This window comes from Bos javanicus, chromosome 29, assembly GCF_032452875.1.
Source record: "Bos javanicus breed banteng chromosome 29, ARS-OSU_banteng_1.0, whole genome shotgun sequence".
Taxonomy (NCBI): domain Eukaryota; kingdom Metazoa; phylum Chordata; class Mammalia; order Artiodactyla; family Bovidae; genus Bos; species Bos javanicus.
In genome coordinates, this window is record NC_083896.1 from 42,164,780 (window position 1) to 42,184,383 (window position 19,604).

Sequence of the window (19,604 nt, forward strand, 5' to 3'; positions counted from 1 at the left end):
AAACAGTGTCAGACTTTATTTTGGGGGGCTCCAAAATCTCTGTAGATGGTGATTGCAGCCATGAAATTAAAAGAAGCTTACTCCTTGGAAGAAAATTATGTATACCTGTGGCGGATTCATTTTGATATTTGGCAAAACTAATACAATTATGTAAAGTTTAAAAATAAAATAAAATTAGGAAAAAAAATAAAAAAAGAAAATTATGACCAATCTAGATAGCATATTGAAAAGCAGAGATATTACTTTACCAACAAAAGTCCGTCTAGTCAAGGCTGTGGTTTTTCCTGTGGTCATGTATGGATGTGAGAGTTGGACTGTGAAGAAGGCTGAGTGCCAAAGACTTGATGCTTTTGAACTGTGGTGTTGGAGAAGACTCTTGAGAGTCCCTTGGACTGCAAGGAGATCCAACCAGTCCATTCTGAAAGAGCTCAGCCCTGGGATTTCTTTGGAAGGAATGATGTTAAAGCTGAAACTCCAATACTTTGGCCACCTCATGTGAAGAGTTGACTCACTGGAAAAGACTCTGATACTGGGAGGGATTGGGGGCAGGAGGAGAAAGGGACAACAGAAGATGAGATGGCTGGATGGCATCACTGACTCGATTGACGTGAGTCTGAACCCCGGGAATTGGTGATGGACAGGGAGGCCTGGCATGCTGCGATTCATGGGGTTGCAAAGAGTTGGACACGACTGAGTGACTGAACTGAACTGAACTGAATTGCTTTACAATATTGTATTGGTTTTGCCATACACTGACATGAATCCGCCATGGGTGCACATGTGTTCCCTATCCTGAACCCCCTCCCACCTCCCTCCCCATCCCATCCGTCTGGGTCGTCCCAGTACACCAGCCCCAAGCACCCTGTATCAAGGACTGATGCTAAAGCTCCAATACTTTGGCCACCTGATGTGACGAGCTGACTCATTGGAAAAGACTGTGATGCTGGGAAAGATTGAAGGCAAAAGGAGAAGAGGACAACAGGATAAGATGGTTGGATAGCATCACCAACTCAATGGACATGAATCTGAGCAAACTCTGGGAGATGGTGAAGGAAAGTGATGCCTGGTGTGCTGCAATCTGAGGGGTCTCAGTGTTGGACATGACTTAGCAACTGAACAACAACAATTTTCATTGTGTTGATTTTCATTGATCTGATTTGAACTGAAGCAGTTACTGGAAGAGAAGGATTTCATCATATTTTACTCGTTTTAATTTAACGCAGGATTATTTTCATTAACTCTTTTAATAAAGATTCAGTACTAACTGAGCAAAAATCTACTTTCACTTCTTTTCACACACAAAAAGTCATAAAGCACTTAACATTTGAGTCTCACATATTACACTTTGAAAAAGGACAGTGCATGCAATATAGAAGGTTGTTTTAGTTTATTTACTAGAGAATCTACAAGTCAAAGTTCAGTGCTACTTTGGATCTTGCTGGAAGAATTTTTACAAAGTAAACATGTAACAGATGTGATCATCAACAGCTAGAGTTACTCAGCAATTATTGATCTCTAATAAATCGCTAATTACTTCCCTGACCTTAAAACAACAGAGAGAAACAGCTTCCACTATCCTGATGGAAGAGCCAGTTGAGGAGAAAGTTGGCCAGGATCAACACACACTTAGTGTGACATAGCAGCTGGAAATATTTTTTCCCTTGAGCTTTTCTAGATAGTCATTTTGCCTCCTTTTGAGGACCACCTGCTCAGCCTTGATGGCCTTTCAGGACCTTCTGGATCAAGTTGGAGGCCTGGGGAGATTCCAGATCCTTCAGATGGTTTTCTTTTGTATCTCTAGCCTCATAGTGTACCCTCACATCCTACTGGAGAACTTCACTGCAGCCATCCCTGATCATCGCTGCTGGGTCCACATCTTGGACAATGACACTGACTCGGCTAATGACACTGGGACCCTCAGTCAAGATGCCTTCCTGAGAATCTCCATTCCACTGGACTCAAACCTGAGGCCAGAGAAGTGTCGTCGCTTCAGCCACCCCCAGTGGCAGTTCCTTTACCTGAATGGGACCTTCCCCAACATGACTGACCTGGACACAGAGCCCTGTGTGGACGGCTGGATGTATGATCGAAGTTCCTTCTCCTCCACCATCGTAACTGAGGTAAGAGGCCCCATTTACCTCTTGTGAGTACGTGATCTGGGTGTTTAGGGGTAACAGAATAATGAACATGCTTCTAGCCTTTAGTCACTAGGTAGGTGTTCATTCTTCATCCATCAGGAAATATTAATTGCCTCTCTATTAAATGCCAGGCACCTACATATTTAATGAGTCTGCTGCTGCTGCTGCTGCTAAGTCGCTTCAGTCGTGTCTGACTCTGTGTGACCCCATAGACAGCAGACCACCAGGCTCCACCGTCTAACAAACTCCAAAATAGAAATGAACCCTTCTATTATAGTACTTTTATTCTTGGGATGACCAAAGTCTAAACAAGTAATTTATGTAATGTGTTTAAAATGTTATACCAGGTCAGTAATGCTCATCATTTGATTGTATATTACAAATATTTACTGACTGATGAAAAACTCCATTCCAAGACTATATTCTGGAGCAGTCATACTACATCTACTATAAAGTTCTAATCAGTAAAATTTTATATCTCCTCAAATGAGTTCTCTCTGTGGCCAAGACTGAGAACTACTTAGTCTGATGTAAGCTGGAGATTACTAAAACCAACAGATTTAGAGTACACTTCCCTAAGGAAGCTTTGTTTAAATGAAACCTGAACTAATGCAGAAAAAAAGAAGCTGAAGAGGGTGATAAAGGCCCAAAATATTGAACTTTGCAAGTTATGTTAAGAAGTTTTGACCAGATTTCCACTGAGAGATTGTTTAAGTTTATTTTTTATCAGAGGATAATTGCTTTACAAAGTTGTGTTGGTTTCTGCCATACAACAATAGAATAAACCCTAAGTATACATATGCCACTCCCTCTTGAACTTCCCTCCCACCCCCACATCCTACCCCTTTAAGTTGTCACAGAGCACTGGTTTGAGCTCCTGGTGTTATATAGCTGCTTCCCACTAGCTATTTTACATATAGTAATGAGATTTTAAGCTGCTGTGAAGCTCTGCAGTGATGGTGTCCTTCTCTTTCAGTGGGACCTGGTATGTAAATCTGAGTCACTGATCTCAGTGGCTAAATTCCTAGTCATGAGTGGAATTCTGGTGGGAGGCATCGTATATGGTTATTTATCAGACAGGTGAGTATCTCTCAATCATAGCTTTCTTTATTCTCAAGTACTTTCAGCTTATGAATTATTCTTTCATTAAGAAATATATATATTTCAACTTAGTTTTATGAAGCATCAATCATAACAATTGAGAAGTGTTTTATTTAACTTTGAATAATCATTGTGTCCATATAGTTAAATACTCAGAAAATTACAACAAAAAAAGAATACTTGTTACAATTACTTCAGTATTACAAATACTTCAGTATTCTTGCCTTGAGAACCCCATGGACAATATGAAAAGGCAAAAATATAGGACACTGAAAGATGAACTCCCCAGGTTGGTAGGTGCCCAATATGCTACTGGAGATCAGTGGAGAACTAACTGGAGAAAGAATGAAGAGATGGAGCTAAAGCAAAAACAACACCCAGTTGTGGATGTAACTGGTGATAGAAGCAAGGTCCAATGCTATAAACAGCAATATTGCATAGGAACCTGGAATGTTAGGTCCATGAATCAAGGCAAATTGGAAGTGGTCAAACAGGAGATGGCAAGAGTAAACATTGACATTTTAGGAATCAGCGAACTAAAATGGACTGGAATGGGTGAATTTAACTCACATGACCATTATATCTGCTACTGTGGGCAAGAATCCCTTAGAAGAAATGGAGTAGCCATCATGGTCAACAAAAGAGTCCAAAATGCAGTACTTGGATGCAATCTCAAAAATGACAGAATGATCTCTGTTTTTTTCCAAGGCAAACCATTCAATATCACAGTAATCCAAGTCTATGCCCTGGCCAGTGATGCTGAAGATGCTGAAGTTGAACAGTTCTATGAAGACCTACAAGACCTTTTAGAACTAACATCCAAAAAAGATGTCCTTTTCATTACAGGGGACAGGAATGCAAAAGTAGGAAGTCAAGAAACACCTGGAGTAACAGGCAAATTTGGCCTTGGAGTACATTATGAAGCAGGGCAAAGGCTAATAGAGTTCTGCCAAGAGAACGCACTGGTCATAGCAAACACCCTCTTCCAACAACACAAGAGAAGACTCTACACATGGATATCGCCAGATGGCTAACGCCGAAGTCACATTGATTATATTTTTTGCAGTCAAAGATGGAGAAGCTCTATACAGTCAGCAAAAACAAGACTGGGAGCTGACTGTGGCTCAGATCATGACCTACTTATTGCCAAATTGAAGAAAGTCGGGAAAACCACTAGACATTCAGGTATGACCTAAGTCAAATCCCTTTTGATTATACAGTGGAAGTGAGAAATAGATTTAAGGGACTAGATCTGATGGACAGAGTGCCTGATGAACTATGGATGGAGGTTTGTGACCTTCTACAGGAGACAGGGATCAAGACCATCCCCAAGAAAAAGAAAAGCAAAAAAGCGAAATGGCTGTCTGAGGAGGCCTTACAAATAGCTGTGAAAAGAAGAGAAGTGAAAAGCAAAGGAGAAAAGGAAGGATACACCCATTTGAATGCAGAGTTTTAAAAAAAATAGCTAGGAGAGATAAGAAAGCCTTCCTCAGTGATCAATGCAAAGAAATAGTGGGAAACAACAGAATGGGAAAGACTAGAGATCTCTTCAAGACAATTAGAGATACCAAGTGAACATTTCATGCAAAGATAGGCTCAATAAAAGAACAGAAATGATATGGACCTAACAGAAGCAGAAGATATTAAGAAGGGGTGGCAAGAATACACAGAAGAACTATACAAAAAAAATCTTCATGACCCAGATAGCCACGATAGTGTGATCACTCACCTAGAGCAAGACATCATGGAATGTGAAGTCAAGTGGGCCTTAGGAAGTATCACTACAAACAAAGCTAGTGGAGGTGATGGAATTCCAGTTAAGCTATTTCAAACCCTAAAAGATGATGCTGTGAAAGTGCTGCACTCAGTACGCCGGCAAATTTGGAAAACAGCAGTGGCCACAGGACTGGAAAAGGTCAGTTTTCATTCCAATCCCAAAGAAAGGCAATGCCAAAGAATGCTCAAATTACCACACAATTGCACTCATCTTACACGCTAGTAAAGTAATGCTCAAAATCCTCCGCTGAAGCCAGGCTTCAGCAATACATGAGCTGTGAACTTCCACATGTTCAAGCTGGATTTAGAAAAGGCAGAGGAACCAGAGACCAAATTGCCAACATCTGCTGGATCATCAAAAAAGCAAGAGAGTTCCAGAAAAACATCCATTTCTGCTTTATTGACTATGCCAAAGCCTTTGACTGTGTGGATCACAATAAACTATGGAAAATTCTGAAAGAGATGGGAATACCAGACCACCTGACCTGCCTCTTGAGAAACCTGTATGCAGGTCAGGAAGCAACAGTCATAACTGGACATGGAACAATAGACTGGTTCCAAATAGGAAAAGGAGTTCCTCAAGGCTGTATATTGTCACCCTGCTTATTTAACTTATATGCAGAGTACATCAAGAGAAACACTGGGCTGGAGGGAGAACAAGCTGGCATCAAGATTGCCGGGAGAAATATCAGTAACCTCAGATATGTAGATGACACCACTCTTATGGTGGAAAGTGAAGAAGAACTAAAGAGCCTCTTGATGAAAGTGAAAGAGGAGAGTGAAAAAATGGGCTTAAAGCTCAACATTCAGAAAACTAAGATCATGGCATCTGGTCCCATCACTTCATGGCAAATAGATGGGAAAACAGTGGAAACAGTGGCTGCTTTTATTTTGGGGGGCTCCAAAATCACTGTAGATAGTGATTGCAGCCATGAAATTAGAAGATCCTTACTCCTTGGAAGGAAAGTTATGACCAACCTAGATAAGGTATGTCCAGTCAAGGCTATGGTTTTTCCAGTGGTCATGTATGGATGTGAGAGTTGGACTGTGAAGAAAGCTGAATGCCAGAGAATTGATGCTTTTGAACTGTGGTGTTGGAGAAGACTCTTGAGAGTCCCTTGGACTGCAAGGAGATCCAACCAGTCCATCCTAAAGGAGATCAGTCTTGGGCGTTCATTGGAAGGACTGATGTTGAAGCTGAAACTGGAATACTTTGGCCACCTGATGCAAAGAGCTGACTCATTTGAAAAGACCCTGATGCTGGGAAAGATTGAAGGCGTGAGGAGAAGGGGATGACAGAGGATGAGATAGTTGGATGGCATCACTGAGTCAATGAACATGAATTTGGGTAATCTCTGGGAGTTGGTGATGGACAGGGAGGCTGGCATGCTGTGGTCCACAGGGTTGCAAAGAGTCGGACACAACTGAGCGACTGAACTGAACTGAAATGAATTACAATCACAATATTGTGGGACTTATGTAATCGCCCCAGGGATATAGATACACAAATGGAGAGAATTAACCAGTGTGATAAGTGCCATTTTGTCAACACTAAGTTCTGCATACAAGATACAGAAGCAACATCTCCATCAGACCTGGAAGCATTTCTGGACAGAATTTAGAGAGGGAATGCCATAACATATTAATTTGGAAATTAACAGCTATCTATGGGAACAGAAAGAAGATGTTCCATGACATGGGATTCCACTTCTTTGCAGACATCATATGGCTAAACATGTTTTTAGCCTTTGCCATGAGTATTGTATTGATTTGTTCCTAAGCTCTGTTAGCTGAATGGTTATGGATGCTCAGAGAATGGTCATCACATCATAGCTGCCCATGTGTGATGGGTATAAATCCTATTAAACTAAACATATGGGCACACAGCAATGTGTCATTGGTGGTCTATTGAAAAAGTATGCCATAATTTTGATTTTAATTTTTGCAAAAGCAGTTCTCTAAAGATAACTTTGACAACCATACAATTAATCCAATAACTGCTATTTCAACATCTTTAAGTCCTGTGACAATACTTCTGAAATAGACAATCATTGCCACCACTGAAGTATGTCTCCCACAGACATATTGGAGAACTGAGGAGAGTCTTATCATCCATCTGCATAATGGTAACTTTTGCTCAGCTAAAAACTATGAAATTGGAATTAGTGAAGCTCAGTCGTGTCTGACTCTTGCGACCCCATAGACTATAGAGCCCATGGAATTCTCCAGGCCAGAATACTGGAGTGGGTAGCATTTCCCTTCTCCAGAGGATCTTCCCAACCCAGGGGTCTAACCCAGGTCTCCCACATTGCAGGCAGATTCTTTACCAGCTGAGCCACAAGGGGAGCCCAAGAATACTGAAGCCTATCCCTTCTCCAGAGGATCTTCCAGACCCAGGAATCAAACTGGGGTCTCCTGCATTGTAGGCGGATTCTTTACCAACTGAGCTTTAGGGAAGCCCCTATGAAATTGGAATATACCATAATAAATGTAAATTAGAAAACAGTTCAGAATCAGAGTATTCACTTTCAACAAACCTGTAACCCAGGCATCTGTGAAAATGTCATGAGAAAATGCAGAGATCAATATTCTTATTGAGTTATAATTGACAGATACAACTATATATATTTAAAGTATACAACATGATGTTTTGACATATGCATACAATATGAACTACATTATCTGTATCTATTGAATTGGTCATACTATTTTTATCCTTCTTTCTGTTAACGTGATGTATCACATTAATGATTGTGTATGTTGAACTATTGCATCCCAGGGATAAATCCCACTTTCCACTTTATCAGTTCAGTTACTCAGTTGTGTCCAGCTGTTTGCAACCCCATGGACTGCAGCACGCCAGGCTTACCTGTCCATCACCAACTCCCAGAGCTTGCTCAAACTCATGTCCATTGAGTTAGTGATGGCATCCAACCATCTCATCTTCAGCATCCCCTTCTCCTCCTGCCTTCAATATTTCCCAGCACCAGGGTCTTTTCCAACGAATCAGTTCTTCACATCAGGTGGCCAAAGTATTGGAGCTTCCGCTTCAGCATCAGTCCTTCCAATGAATATTCAGGACTGACTTCCTTTAAGATTGACAGGTTTGATATCCTCACTGTCCAAGGGATTCTCAAGATCTTCTCCAGTACCACAGTTCAAAAGCATCAATTCTTAGGTGCTCAGCTTTCTTTATGGTCCAGCTCTCACATCCATACTACTGGAAAAACCATAGCTTTGACTAGATGGACATTTGTCAGCAAAGTAATGTTTCTGCTTTTTAATATGCTGTCTAGGTTTGTCATAGCTTTTCTTCCAAGGAGCAAGCATCTTTTGATTTCATGGCTACAATCACCATCTGCAGTGATTTCAGAGCTCAAGAAAATAAAGTCTGCCACTGTTTCCATTGTTTCCCTATCTATTTGTCATGAAGTGATGGGACTAGATACATGATCTTAGTTTTTTGAATGTTCAATTTTAAGCCAGTTTTTTCACTTTCCTCTTTCACTTTCATCAAGAGGCTCTTTAGTCCCTCTCACTTTATCAGGGTGTATGATTCTTTAAGTGTATCATTAAATTAAGCTTGCTAATATTTTGTTGCTTCGTGATTGGTTCTTAGGAGGTTGTATGTTTCTGGAATTTATCCATTCCTTAACGGCCATCCAATTTGTTAGCATATAATTATTTGCACTGCTGCTAGGTCACTTCAGTCGTGTCCGACTCCGTGTAACCCCATAGACGGCAGCCCACCAGGCTCCCCGTCCCTGGGATTCTCCAGGCAAGAACACTGGAGTGGGTTGCCATTTCCTTTTCCAATGCATGAAAGTGAAAAGTGAAAGTGAAGTCATTCAGTCGTGCCTGACTCTTAGCGACTCCATGGACTGCAGCCTTCCAGGCTCCTCCGTCCATGGGATTTTCCAGGCAAGAGTACTGGAGTGGGGTGCCATTGCCTTCTCTGTAATTATTTGCAGTACTTGCTTATAATCCTTCGTATTTCTGTGGTATCAGTTTTAATGTTTCCTCTCATTTCTGATTTTATTCATTTAAGTCTTCTCAATGAAGAAGTCTAGTTTTTTGTCAGTCTAGCTAATAGTTTGTCAATTTTGTTAATTAAAAAAAAAAACTCTGCTTCATTGATATTTTATATTTTCTAATCTCTATTTTATTTATCTCTGCTCTGATCTTTGTTATTTCCTTCCTCTGCTAGCTTTAGGTTTAGTTTCCTAGTTCCTTGAGGTTTAAGTTGGGGTGCTAATTTGAGTTCTCTCTTTTTTTTAAATTTTATTTTATTTTTAAACTTTACAATATTGTATTAGTTTTGCCAAATATCGAAATCAATCTGCCACAGGTATACATGTGTTCCCCATCCTGAACCCTCTGCTTTATAGACTATGACAAAACCTTTGACTGTGTGGATCACAATAAACTGTGGAAAATTCTTCAAGAGATGGGCATACCAGACCACCTGACCTGCCTCTTGAGAAACCTATATGCAGGTCAGGAAGCAACAGTTAGAACTGGACATGGAACAATAGACTGGTTCCAAGTAGGAAAAGGAGTTCCTCAAGGCTGTATATTGTCACCCTGCTTGTTTAACTTTTATGCAGAGTACATCATGAGACATGCTGGGCTGCAGGAAGCACAAGCTAAAATCAATATTGCCAGGAGAAATATCAATAACCTTAGATATGCAGATGACACCACCCTAATGGCAGAAAGTGAAAAAGAACTAAAGGGCCCCTTGATGAAAGTGAAAGAGGGGAATGAAAAACTGGGCTTAAAGTTCAACATTCAGAAAACTAAGATCATGGCATCAGTCCAATCACTTCAAGGCAAATAGATGGGGAAACAGTGGAAACAGTGTCAGACTTTATTTTGGGGGGCTCAAAAATCACTGCAGATGGTGATTGCAGCCATGAAATTAAAAGACACTTACTCCTTGGAAGGAAAGTTATGACCAACTTAGATAGCATATTAAAAAGCAGAGATATTACTTTGCCAACAAAGGTCCGTCTAGTCAAGGCTATGTTTTTTCCAGTAGTCATGTATGGATGTGAGAGTTGGACTGTGAAGAAAGCTGAGCACTGAAGAATTGATGCTTTTGAACTGTGGTGTTGGAGAAGACTCTTGAGAGTCCCTTGGACTGCAAGGAGATCCAACCAGTCCATCCTAAAGGAGATCAGTCCTGGGTGTTCATTGGAAGGACTGATGCTGAGGGTGAACCTCCAATACTTTGGCCACCTCATGTGAAGAGTTGACTCATTGGAAAAGACCCTGATGCTGGGACGGATTGGGGGCAGGTGGAGAAGGGGATGACAGAGGATGAGATGCCTGGATGGCATTACCAATTCGATGCACAAGAGTTTGGGTGAACTCTGGGAGTTGGTGATGGACAGGGAGGCCTGGCGTGCTGCAATTCATGGGGGTTGCAAAGAGTCAGACAAGACTGAGCGACTAAACTGAACTGAACTGAATATGCACAATCTTTTAAAAAAATGATACAAATGAACTTATTTACTGAACATTGACTTAGAGAGTGAACTTATGGTTTCCAGTGGGGAAGTGTGGGAGGGAGGGATAGACTGGCAGAAAAAAAATATAGTTCAAATCATTATTTCCTATTGATTTTCCATTTCCATTTTCCACTGTTGAAAGTGGTATTGAAGTCCCCTGCTATTATTTCACTATTGTCTATTTCTGCCTTCAGATTGTTAATATTTGCTCAGTCTCTTATTTTGCCCTTCTCTTAATTTGTCTTTCTGTTTCTCTTCTTCTTTTGGGACTTCCACAATGAAAATAGTGTTTTATTTGTTGGTGTTCATAATCCAACAGACATTCTGTACTCTCTTTAATATTTTTTCTTTGTTCTTCTCTGATTGGAAATTTTCAAATGACTTGTCCTTGAGTTCATAGATTTTTCCTCCATTTTATACATCTTTTGTTGGTGCTCTGTATATTGTTTCACTTATTGTATTCTTCAGCTGTAGAATTTGGTTCATATTTATCATTTCTAGCTCTCTGTTCAACTTCTTATTTTGTTCATGTATTATTTTCTTAATGTCATTGAATTCCCAACCTGCATTCTCTTGTAGCTCATTGAGTTTCCTTAAGACAGTTTTCTTGAATTCTTCATGAAGCAGTTCAAAGACATCCACTTATTAGAGGTCAGTTGCTGCAAAACTATTCTGTTTCTTTGTTGGTGTCCTGTTTCCTTGATCTTTTATGTTTCTTATAGTGTTGTATTGATATATGCATATTTCACAGAACAATTACCTCTTCCAAACTTTATAGACTAGGTTTGTTGGAGAAAGACCTTCACTTGCAGTGGAGTGAGCAGGTACCAGCTGGGTGGGGTGTGCCAATTCCAGCTGTGAGGAAGGTCCAGGAGTGTAGTCTCCATGAAGCTCCACCAAGCGAAGGCTGCATTGGTAGCAGCCCTCTAATATTATTGGTACAAGGGCTGTTTTGGGTACGGATGCCTACCACATCTTTCCTCAGAGTGTGCTGGTCATTTTGCCCTTGATAGGAGGTGTAATTGATGTTGCAAGGTTCACAGCCTGCACTGAATGTTGGGTAGATCCTCCTCTTTGCTCCGTGACCATCATAGCCCTGTCAAGGGTGGGATCTGATCCCCAGTTGTTGGAATAGAAGCCCTAAGGGTCAGATTCCATAAGGCTCCATTGCCCTTAAGTGCAAGCTTTGTGCCAAAGGACGTTAGTCCTATAGCAAGTGGGGCCTGTGTGATCACAGTGAACTTAGGTACCTCCCATGCAGGCATTCACAGTTCTGCCCAGTAGCAGCCCAAATTTTCATCCCTTCTCTATTGTGTTCATCCTAACGCAGTACTATAGTGGCTCTGGGAGCTGGCGTGAGCAGCTGCAGGGATCAAGGTGGCTGCCCTGCTGCCTGGGACTTGGGGGGCTGCCTCTTTAAATCCCTCTTTTAAAATATTTGCTTCTGTGTTTCTTCTTTCTCCATCTTATCAAATTCCTCTCAGCATTTTCTAAGTCCCTCTGCTTCTGTCATGACTGTCTTCTATATTGTTTTAGAAGGAAACCTGTTGCCCAAAGCCAACAAACCCAAAGTCAGCAAGGAGGGTCTCGTATGCAACCCATCAGCCACTGTGATGGATTTATTCCACAGGCGTTGTTTTCAAATAAGTTCTGTTGTAAACTGTGTGAGCCTAAATTAGCAAGTACAACTTTAGATTCCCTGAGTGTAGGTTTTATACAGAATCCCTATGCTAAAGGCATGTGTTAGTAGAAGGGACAGTTATAATATTTTAAAATTCCAAAATTTGCAACCTGCCTATATGGTCTGAATTGGTGTCAACCCAATACTAGTAACAGAAGAGAGAAGAGGCTTTGATACATTCAGTTTCTGTTTACACACGGGAAGTTTGCTTCTCAGATCTGCCATTTATTGTTGATGCTTTAAGGATTCATTGCATCTGCCTGCAATAAGGGAGACCCGGGTTTGATCCCTGGGTTGGGAAGATCCCCTGGAGGGCAACCCACTCCAGTACTCTTGCCTGGAGAATCCCATGGACGGAGGAGCCTGGTGGGCTACAGTCCATGGGGTCGCAAAGAGTCGGACACGACTGAGCGACTTCACTTTCACTTTCTAAGGATTCAAAGTGCTTTCTTTTTGCTAGTTTTTACAAGAGGTTGTTATTGTTCCTATAGCTTAATTTGGTGCTTTCTTTCTCAGGTTTGGGAGGAAGTTTATAATCAGGTTGTGTTTCCTCCAGCTTGCCATTGTTGATACCTTTACAGTCATTGCCCCCAATTTCCTCATTTACTGCTCACTACGTTTCTTGGCTGGAATGTCTGCTACATGTCTCCTGACAAATAATGTTTTGCTCAGTAAGTCAATGCTTTGTATCTTCAGTGTTTTCCAAGTCTTAACTCTGACCTTGAAATTCCATGTTTATTTAAATAAAATTTCCGCTTGTGTTTTCTTTCAGCACTGGAATGGACAGAGCCCCAATTCCAAGCTATGGCAACAACACTGTTGATGGCTGCCACTAGTCTGGGACAGACAATCCTTGGAGGCCTGGCTTTTGCCATTCGAGACTGGCACACTCTCCAGCTAGTGATGTCTGCACCACTCTTTGTTTTGTTTCTGGCCTCAAGGTATGAACCTTCTTTCCTCCTTTGTCTTGTGAGAGTCTGGGGTGAGAATGTACATGGAATCAAATACAAGAATTCTGTTTGGTCCTGGTCTATCCCTGAGTATTGAAGAAGGAAATGGCAACCCATTCCAGTATTCGTGCCTTGAAAATTCCATGGACAAGAGCCTAGTAGGCTACAGTCCATGGGGTCGGAAAGAGTCAGACATGACTGGGTGACTTTCACTTCACTTCATACCTGAGTATGTACTCTCCTTATATGTACCCCATGTACATTCGAGAAGCAAAACAGGTAGAGTTGCCAGATAAAATTAAAGACATTCAATGAAATTTGAATTTAAGATAACCAGCTAATATTTTTGTGAAATTATATCCCAAATATTGTAAGATACATAATTATACTGAAAATTGTTCATGATTTATATGAAATTTCTAGCTGGGTTTTGTATTTTTGTTTGCTACTGAATAAAACACAATAAATCCCATTGTATTCAAATTTCAAACAAGCAACAGATAATTTTTTATCTAAAATATTGCATGGGGCATAGTTCTAATTAAAAATTTACCTTTTTTACTTGAAGTCCAAATTTAACTAGGCGCACTATTTTTACATGCTAAAACCAGCAACCCTAAAGACAGAGGACAGCAAAGAATCTTCTGGGAATTCTGAGTTTTTTGAGGTCTTTCCATCCTTACTAAAAAGACTTAACGAGTATGATGCAAACAGAATTGATACAAAAATATTATCCCTACAGAGAAAAACATCTGAAGGTGAGCTAGCCTGCATTACAATCTGTGATTATAGGTATGGCTTTGCAAAAAAATTATGTGATACAGAAGATATGGACATTTTTCATTTTTTTAACTGATATTGGAGAGAGGAATGGGAAGCAAATTCACCTCCACAACTTAGTAAAGAAAAAGCAGCGTGGTTCCTCTAGTTTAAATTAAGTCAGATTGGATCAGTTCACTTCAGTTCAGTCACTCAGTCATGTCCGACTTTTCACGACCCCAAAGATCACAGCACGCCAGGCCTCTATGTCTATCACCAACTCCTGGAGTCTGTCCATTGAGTTGGTGATGCTATCCAACCATCTCATCCTCTGTTGTCCCCTTCTCCTCCCACCCTCAATCTTTCCCAGCATCAGGGTCTTTTCACATGAGTCAGCTCTTTGCATCAGGTGACCAAAGTTTTGGAGTTTCAGCTTCAACATTGGTCCTTCCATTGAACACCCAGGACTGATCTCCTTTAGGATGAGCTGGTTGGACCTCCTTGCAGTCCAAGGGACTCTCAAGAGTCTTCTCCAACACCACAGTTCAAAAGCATCAATTCTTCGGCATTCAGCTTTCTTTATAGTCCAACTCTCACATCCATACATGACCACTGGAAAAACCATAGCCTTGACTAGATGGACCTTTTTTGGCAAAGTAATCTCTCTGCTTTTTAATATGCTGTCTAGTTTGGTCATAACTTTCCTTCCAAGGAGTAAGTCCCTTTTAATTTCAAGGCTGCAGTCACCTCTGCAGTGATTTTGGAGCTCCCAAAAATAACAGCAGCCACTGTTTTCACTGTTTCCCCATCTATTTGCCATGAAGTCCCTATTTGGGACTGGATGACATCATCTTAGTTTTCTGAATGCTGAGCTTTAAGCCAACTTTTTCACTCTCCTCTTTCACTTTCATCAAGAGGTTCTTTAGTTCTTCTTCACTTTCTGCCATAAGGGTGGTGTCATCTGCATATCTGAGGTTACTGATATTTCTCCCAGCAATATTGATTCCAGCTTGTGCTTCCTCCAGCCCAGTGTTTCTCATGATGTACCCTGCATATAAGTTAAATAAGCAGGGTAACAATATACAATAACCTAAGAAGGCTGTTCAGAAGAAGATTATTGTCTGAAAATGACTCTCCCTCAGAGAAATGATTACAGATATATTAATAATATAGTGAGGTGAGTTCATTTAGACTGGAGGCTGTAGTCTCTGTCAGGCTCATCCATTGTGTCACTACACCCTCATGACAGTTCTGCAGAGTCTGTGGGACTGCCTCCTTGCTACACAGATGATAAAATCAAGGCAGCTATAAGTAACTCGCTTATGTAGCCAGATTCCATCATAACTGGTAGGAGCAGGAGTGATTCCAATCTGTGTGAGCCTTTGGCATATATAAATCACTTAAGGGCCCTTATTTTAGAAAAATGACACATTATGAAGAGACATTTCTTATGCCCTTACAAGAACCTTGGCAAAGGCCTGTACAAGTACGGATCCCTCATGTTTCAGCTTCATGAGCTCCCTGGTAAATTTGCCTCTGGTTGAGAAGGGAGTCAATATGACTCCAGCCTGCAATCTCCATAGTGAAGGTAAACCACACAGAGAGGTCATCTCATTTTTCCCTAGTTATGGCACAAGAGAATGTAAGTTTATAAATTTTGGTATAATCCAACAAGTGGTAGGCATCAGACTGGAGGGGAAAGGCATCTCTGGAAAAAGGCTATGTGCAAAAAGGACAAGTGAGAGTTGACTACACTTTTGTCCTACTCTTCTATTTTAGGTGGTTGATAGAATCTGCTCGGTGGTTGATTACTATAGACAAACCCAAAAAGGGCTTAAAAGAACTTCAAAAAGCAGCCCACAGAAATGGAAGGAAGAATGCTGGAGATATCCTAACCATGGAGGTGAGGAGGCTGGGAGTTAGTTACAAAATGCAAGAAAAACATATATGTTATTCTTTATATTATTTATATTTCATATATATCATTCTTATCCATAAGAGGAAGGGAAAGCAAGACCACAGTGGTGGTTATGAGGCTTCTTACCTCACTGTCCTGTTTCTCAACAAGTATCAACATTGTTTGTGTTGGCATTGGCAGAGAACACGTTGCTGCTAAAAGTAGACACAGATATTTTACTTAACAGAGGAAAAGATCACTAATTATTAACAACTGGAAAGACTGAGCATTGGTCACACATTAACTTGGTAAGAGAAAGTAACCAAAACTAATTTTTTCTTTCCAGTTCAATGTTCTGATAGCCTTTTTTCAGGGCAACAAGACCATTAGGAAGGTTCCATGACTGTGCAGAATAGAGCATACGGAACTTCATATTTCTGTTCATTCACTCACAAACACTTTGATCCATGCAATCTACTGATGCTTACCTATGGCAAGTTTGGTTCTATCCCTGGAAATATGACAGTGAACAATACAAATCTCTGTTTTGTGAAAGTGACAGTCAGCTTACCACACGTCCCAAGGGTAAAACTGAAGAGGTATGCCTCAAAGAAGTGATTTTCTTTTTTATTTTTCTTCCTAGGTAGGTAAAACATTGTGGACCATTAAGTGACTCATTCATCATATCATGCACATACATAAAATACTTATCAAAAGATTACAGTGTGTGAGACATGTTACTTGGTCATGAATAACAGAATAAGCCAGGATTCCAGCCTTCTAGAATCTTTCATATAGATATGAGGGGGAAAGTAACAGATATTTTTAAGTCTAAATGTTTGCAATGATAGGAGATAGAAAGATTTCTACTGAAGACCCTGAAAAAAAGAGTCTACCTTCATTTTATTGGAAAAAAAATAATAATTAGCTGGTTCAGGAAAAGAAATGCAATATTTTTGGAAGCATATTCAATGACATATCTAATGAAAAGTTTTATACTCCCAAAAGAAAGCAGAGGCTCTTTTTAAAAGAGATTTGAATAAGGAGAATCAAAATGCTTCTGAGAGTTAAGATTCAATTGAAGATGGGGGAAAGGAATCAAAGCATGCTCAGTTGTGTCTGACTTTTTGCATCTCCATGGACTGCAGCCTGTCAGGTTCCTCTGTCCATGAGATATTCCTGGCAAGAATACCAGAGTGGGTTGCCATTTCCTTCTCCAGGGGATCTTCCTGACCCAGGGATTGAAGGTGTGTCTCTTACATCTCCTGCATTAGCAGCTGGGTTCTTTACCACTGAGCCACCTGGGAAGAAATCAAAGTTTCTCCCATAATGAAGCCATTACATGGGGATAATACCCCTGAGGGTCCTTGACATGATGGAGAATATGTTGATACATGCTTCTGAAATAAAAAAGAAAACCTCTAAATTGGTATTGACCTATGGTTCTTTTAAAACTGCATTGATATAACCCTATCTCATACAAAATTAAATTGTACTAACTTATTTCTGAGGAACTATCTTTATAGTCAAGCCCAAATCTAACATTTTGCCTACCAGTTTGGCCCAGTACAGAGAATGAAAGATTTGATCTTACAAGGGCCAGGCACATAACAAAAACAAGTGATACAAGCAGTAAGTAAGACAAGAATAAAGCATTATCAAAGTGAAAGGCAGCTGACGATCACCTCAGTGCCAGGGGAAGAAAGGGAGTTTTGCACAAGAGGAACAACTGAAACTTGGTTTACAAAATGGATTCACTGCATGAATGACTACTCAATATTGTTTAATTTGATTTTTTTATTTTGTAAAAATAATTTAGAAATTTGTGATCTTAATCTTGTTTTAACTTCATCTGATGAATTGCCTGACACACCCATTTCAATCATAACTTAAATTTGTTCCACTTATATCCACTCAAATATCATTTTGTCTTTTTTTTAAATTTTATTTTATTTTATAACTTTACATAACTGCATTAGTTTTGACAAACATCAAAATGAATCTGCCACAGGCACACATGTGCTCCCCATCCTGAATCCTCCTCCCCTCTCCCTCCCCACACCACCTGATGTATAGAACAGTCTTATGGACTCATTTTGTCTTTTAACAGGAGCGTAATTGTTTTACAATGTTGTGTTAATTTCTGCTGTACAATGAAGTGAACCAGCTATATGTATAAATATATACCCTCCCTCTTGGACCTCGCTCCCACCTTCCATCCTTCCCACCCATCTAGATCATCACAGGCACCCTGTGCCATGCAGCTATCTATTTTATACATGGTAGTGTATATATGTCAATCCTAATCTCCCAATTCATCCACCCTCCCCTTCCTCTACTGAGTACATGTGTCTGTCTTCTACATCTGCATCTGTATTCCTGCCCTGCAACAATTTATCTGTACCATTTTTCTATATTTCACATATATGCATTATTGATTATTCCAGTCTTGAATGTCTGAGAGCCCAGTATATAACACACTTCTTTTCCCCAAAACACATACAACTTAGGTACAATTTTAAGTTTGCAGAAAGATGGAAAGCAAAATCTTTGTTTTTCACTCCAGTGAAAATTGGAATAATAGATGTGACTTTAAATATCTAGCAGCAGAGTATCATCAGCAGAATGAAGGGCTAGGATGGGCCAACACTTGTCTCTCCCGTAAAAACAATAAAAACAATAATTAAACAGCTTGTTGTTGTTTAGCCACTAAGTTGTGTACAACTCTTTTGCAACCCCATGGACTATAGCCCACCAGGCCCCTCTGTCTGTCTGTAGGATTTCCCAGGAAAGAACACTGGAGTGGGTTGCCATTTCCTTCTCCAGGGGATCTTCCTGACCCACATCCCCTGCATTGACAGGCAGATTCTTTACACTGAGACACCAGGGAAGCCCAAAATAAACAACTACCAACTGACGATAACAGCTCTGGAAAAAGGCTGGACTACAAGGACAAAAGAGCATAAACACAAAAGTCAAAGGGATATCTGCATAGAAGAAGTGCAGGAAACATTTTACCTGCATCATCCTGTGCTCCAATCCAGAGTAGCTTGGTGACAGGAGGAGTACCCATGCAGGGATCTTACCCTATGAGGAAATGGAGAGCAGGATACTTCTGCAAGTCTCAACCCTTATGGACTTTTACAGACTTTGCTTCTGAGGACTCAGATAGGCTTCACCTATGCTGATCAGATGTCAGAGATACTTGGAGTCCTAGATACTGTGTTTCTTCTCCAAGGCTGGCACTGTCACTGTGGTGAGACCTTTCCCAGGAACCACAGTCACTGTTGTGATCAAAATTCCACAGAATTAAATATCCTTTCATGACAAAAATTCTCAAAAAATCAGGTATAGAGGCAATGTACCTAAATATAATAAAGGCCATATATGACAAGCCCATAGCTAACATCATACTCAATGGTGAAAAGTTAAAAGCCTTTCTTTAAGATCAAGAACAAGACAAAGATGCCCACGCTCATCATTTCTGTTCAACATAGTTTGAAATCCTCACCATAATAATTAGGCAAAAAATAAATAAATAAAGCCATCCAGGTCAGAAAGGAAGAAGTAAAATCAATTCTGCTTGCAGATGATACGATCTTATGTACAGTGTTGACATGAAACAAACAGACTGCTAGGTATCTCTCCAGTAAAGATGGGTTTATTCAGGATCAATAGAGAATTGCATTTCAGGGCTTGCAACCATGGTGAGCCATGTGCAAGTTCCTGCATGGCAAGGGAAAGAAAACACCTTTATAGGGAGGAAAAAGCAGTTAGGAGATCCTTTAC

The 19,604-nt window shown here is 40.4% G+C and overlaps 1 protein-coding gene across 1 annotated transcript in view; it reads left to right on the forward strand.

Moving 5' to 3' along the window:
• The first annotated feature begins 1,392 nt into the window (after nt 1-1,392).
• Nucleotides 1,393-19,604, forward strand: part of LOC133241359 (organic anion transporter 7-like) — a 30,002-nt gene continuing 11,790 nt past the window's right edge. The window contains exons 1-5 of the mRNA XM_061406732.1: nt 1,393-2,120; nt 3,115-3,218; nt 12,726-12,880; nt 12,982-13,150; nt 15,698-15,821. Coding sequence (XP_061262716.1) covers nt 1,719-2,120; nt 3,115-3,218; nt 12,726-12,880; nt 12,982-13,150; nt 15,698-15,821 — 954 coding nt within the window. The 5' untranslated portion in view covers nt 1,393-1,718. The remainder of the gene's footprint in view (nt 2,121-3,114; nt 3,219-12,725; nt 12,881-12,981; nt 13,151-15,697; nt 15,822-19,604) is intronic.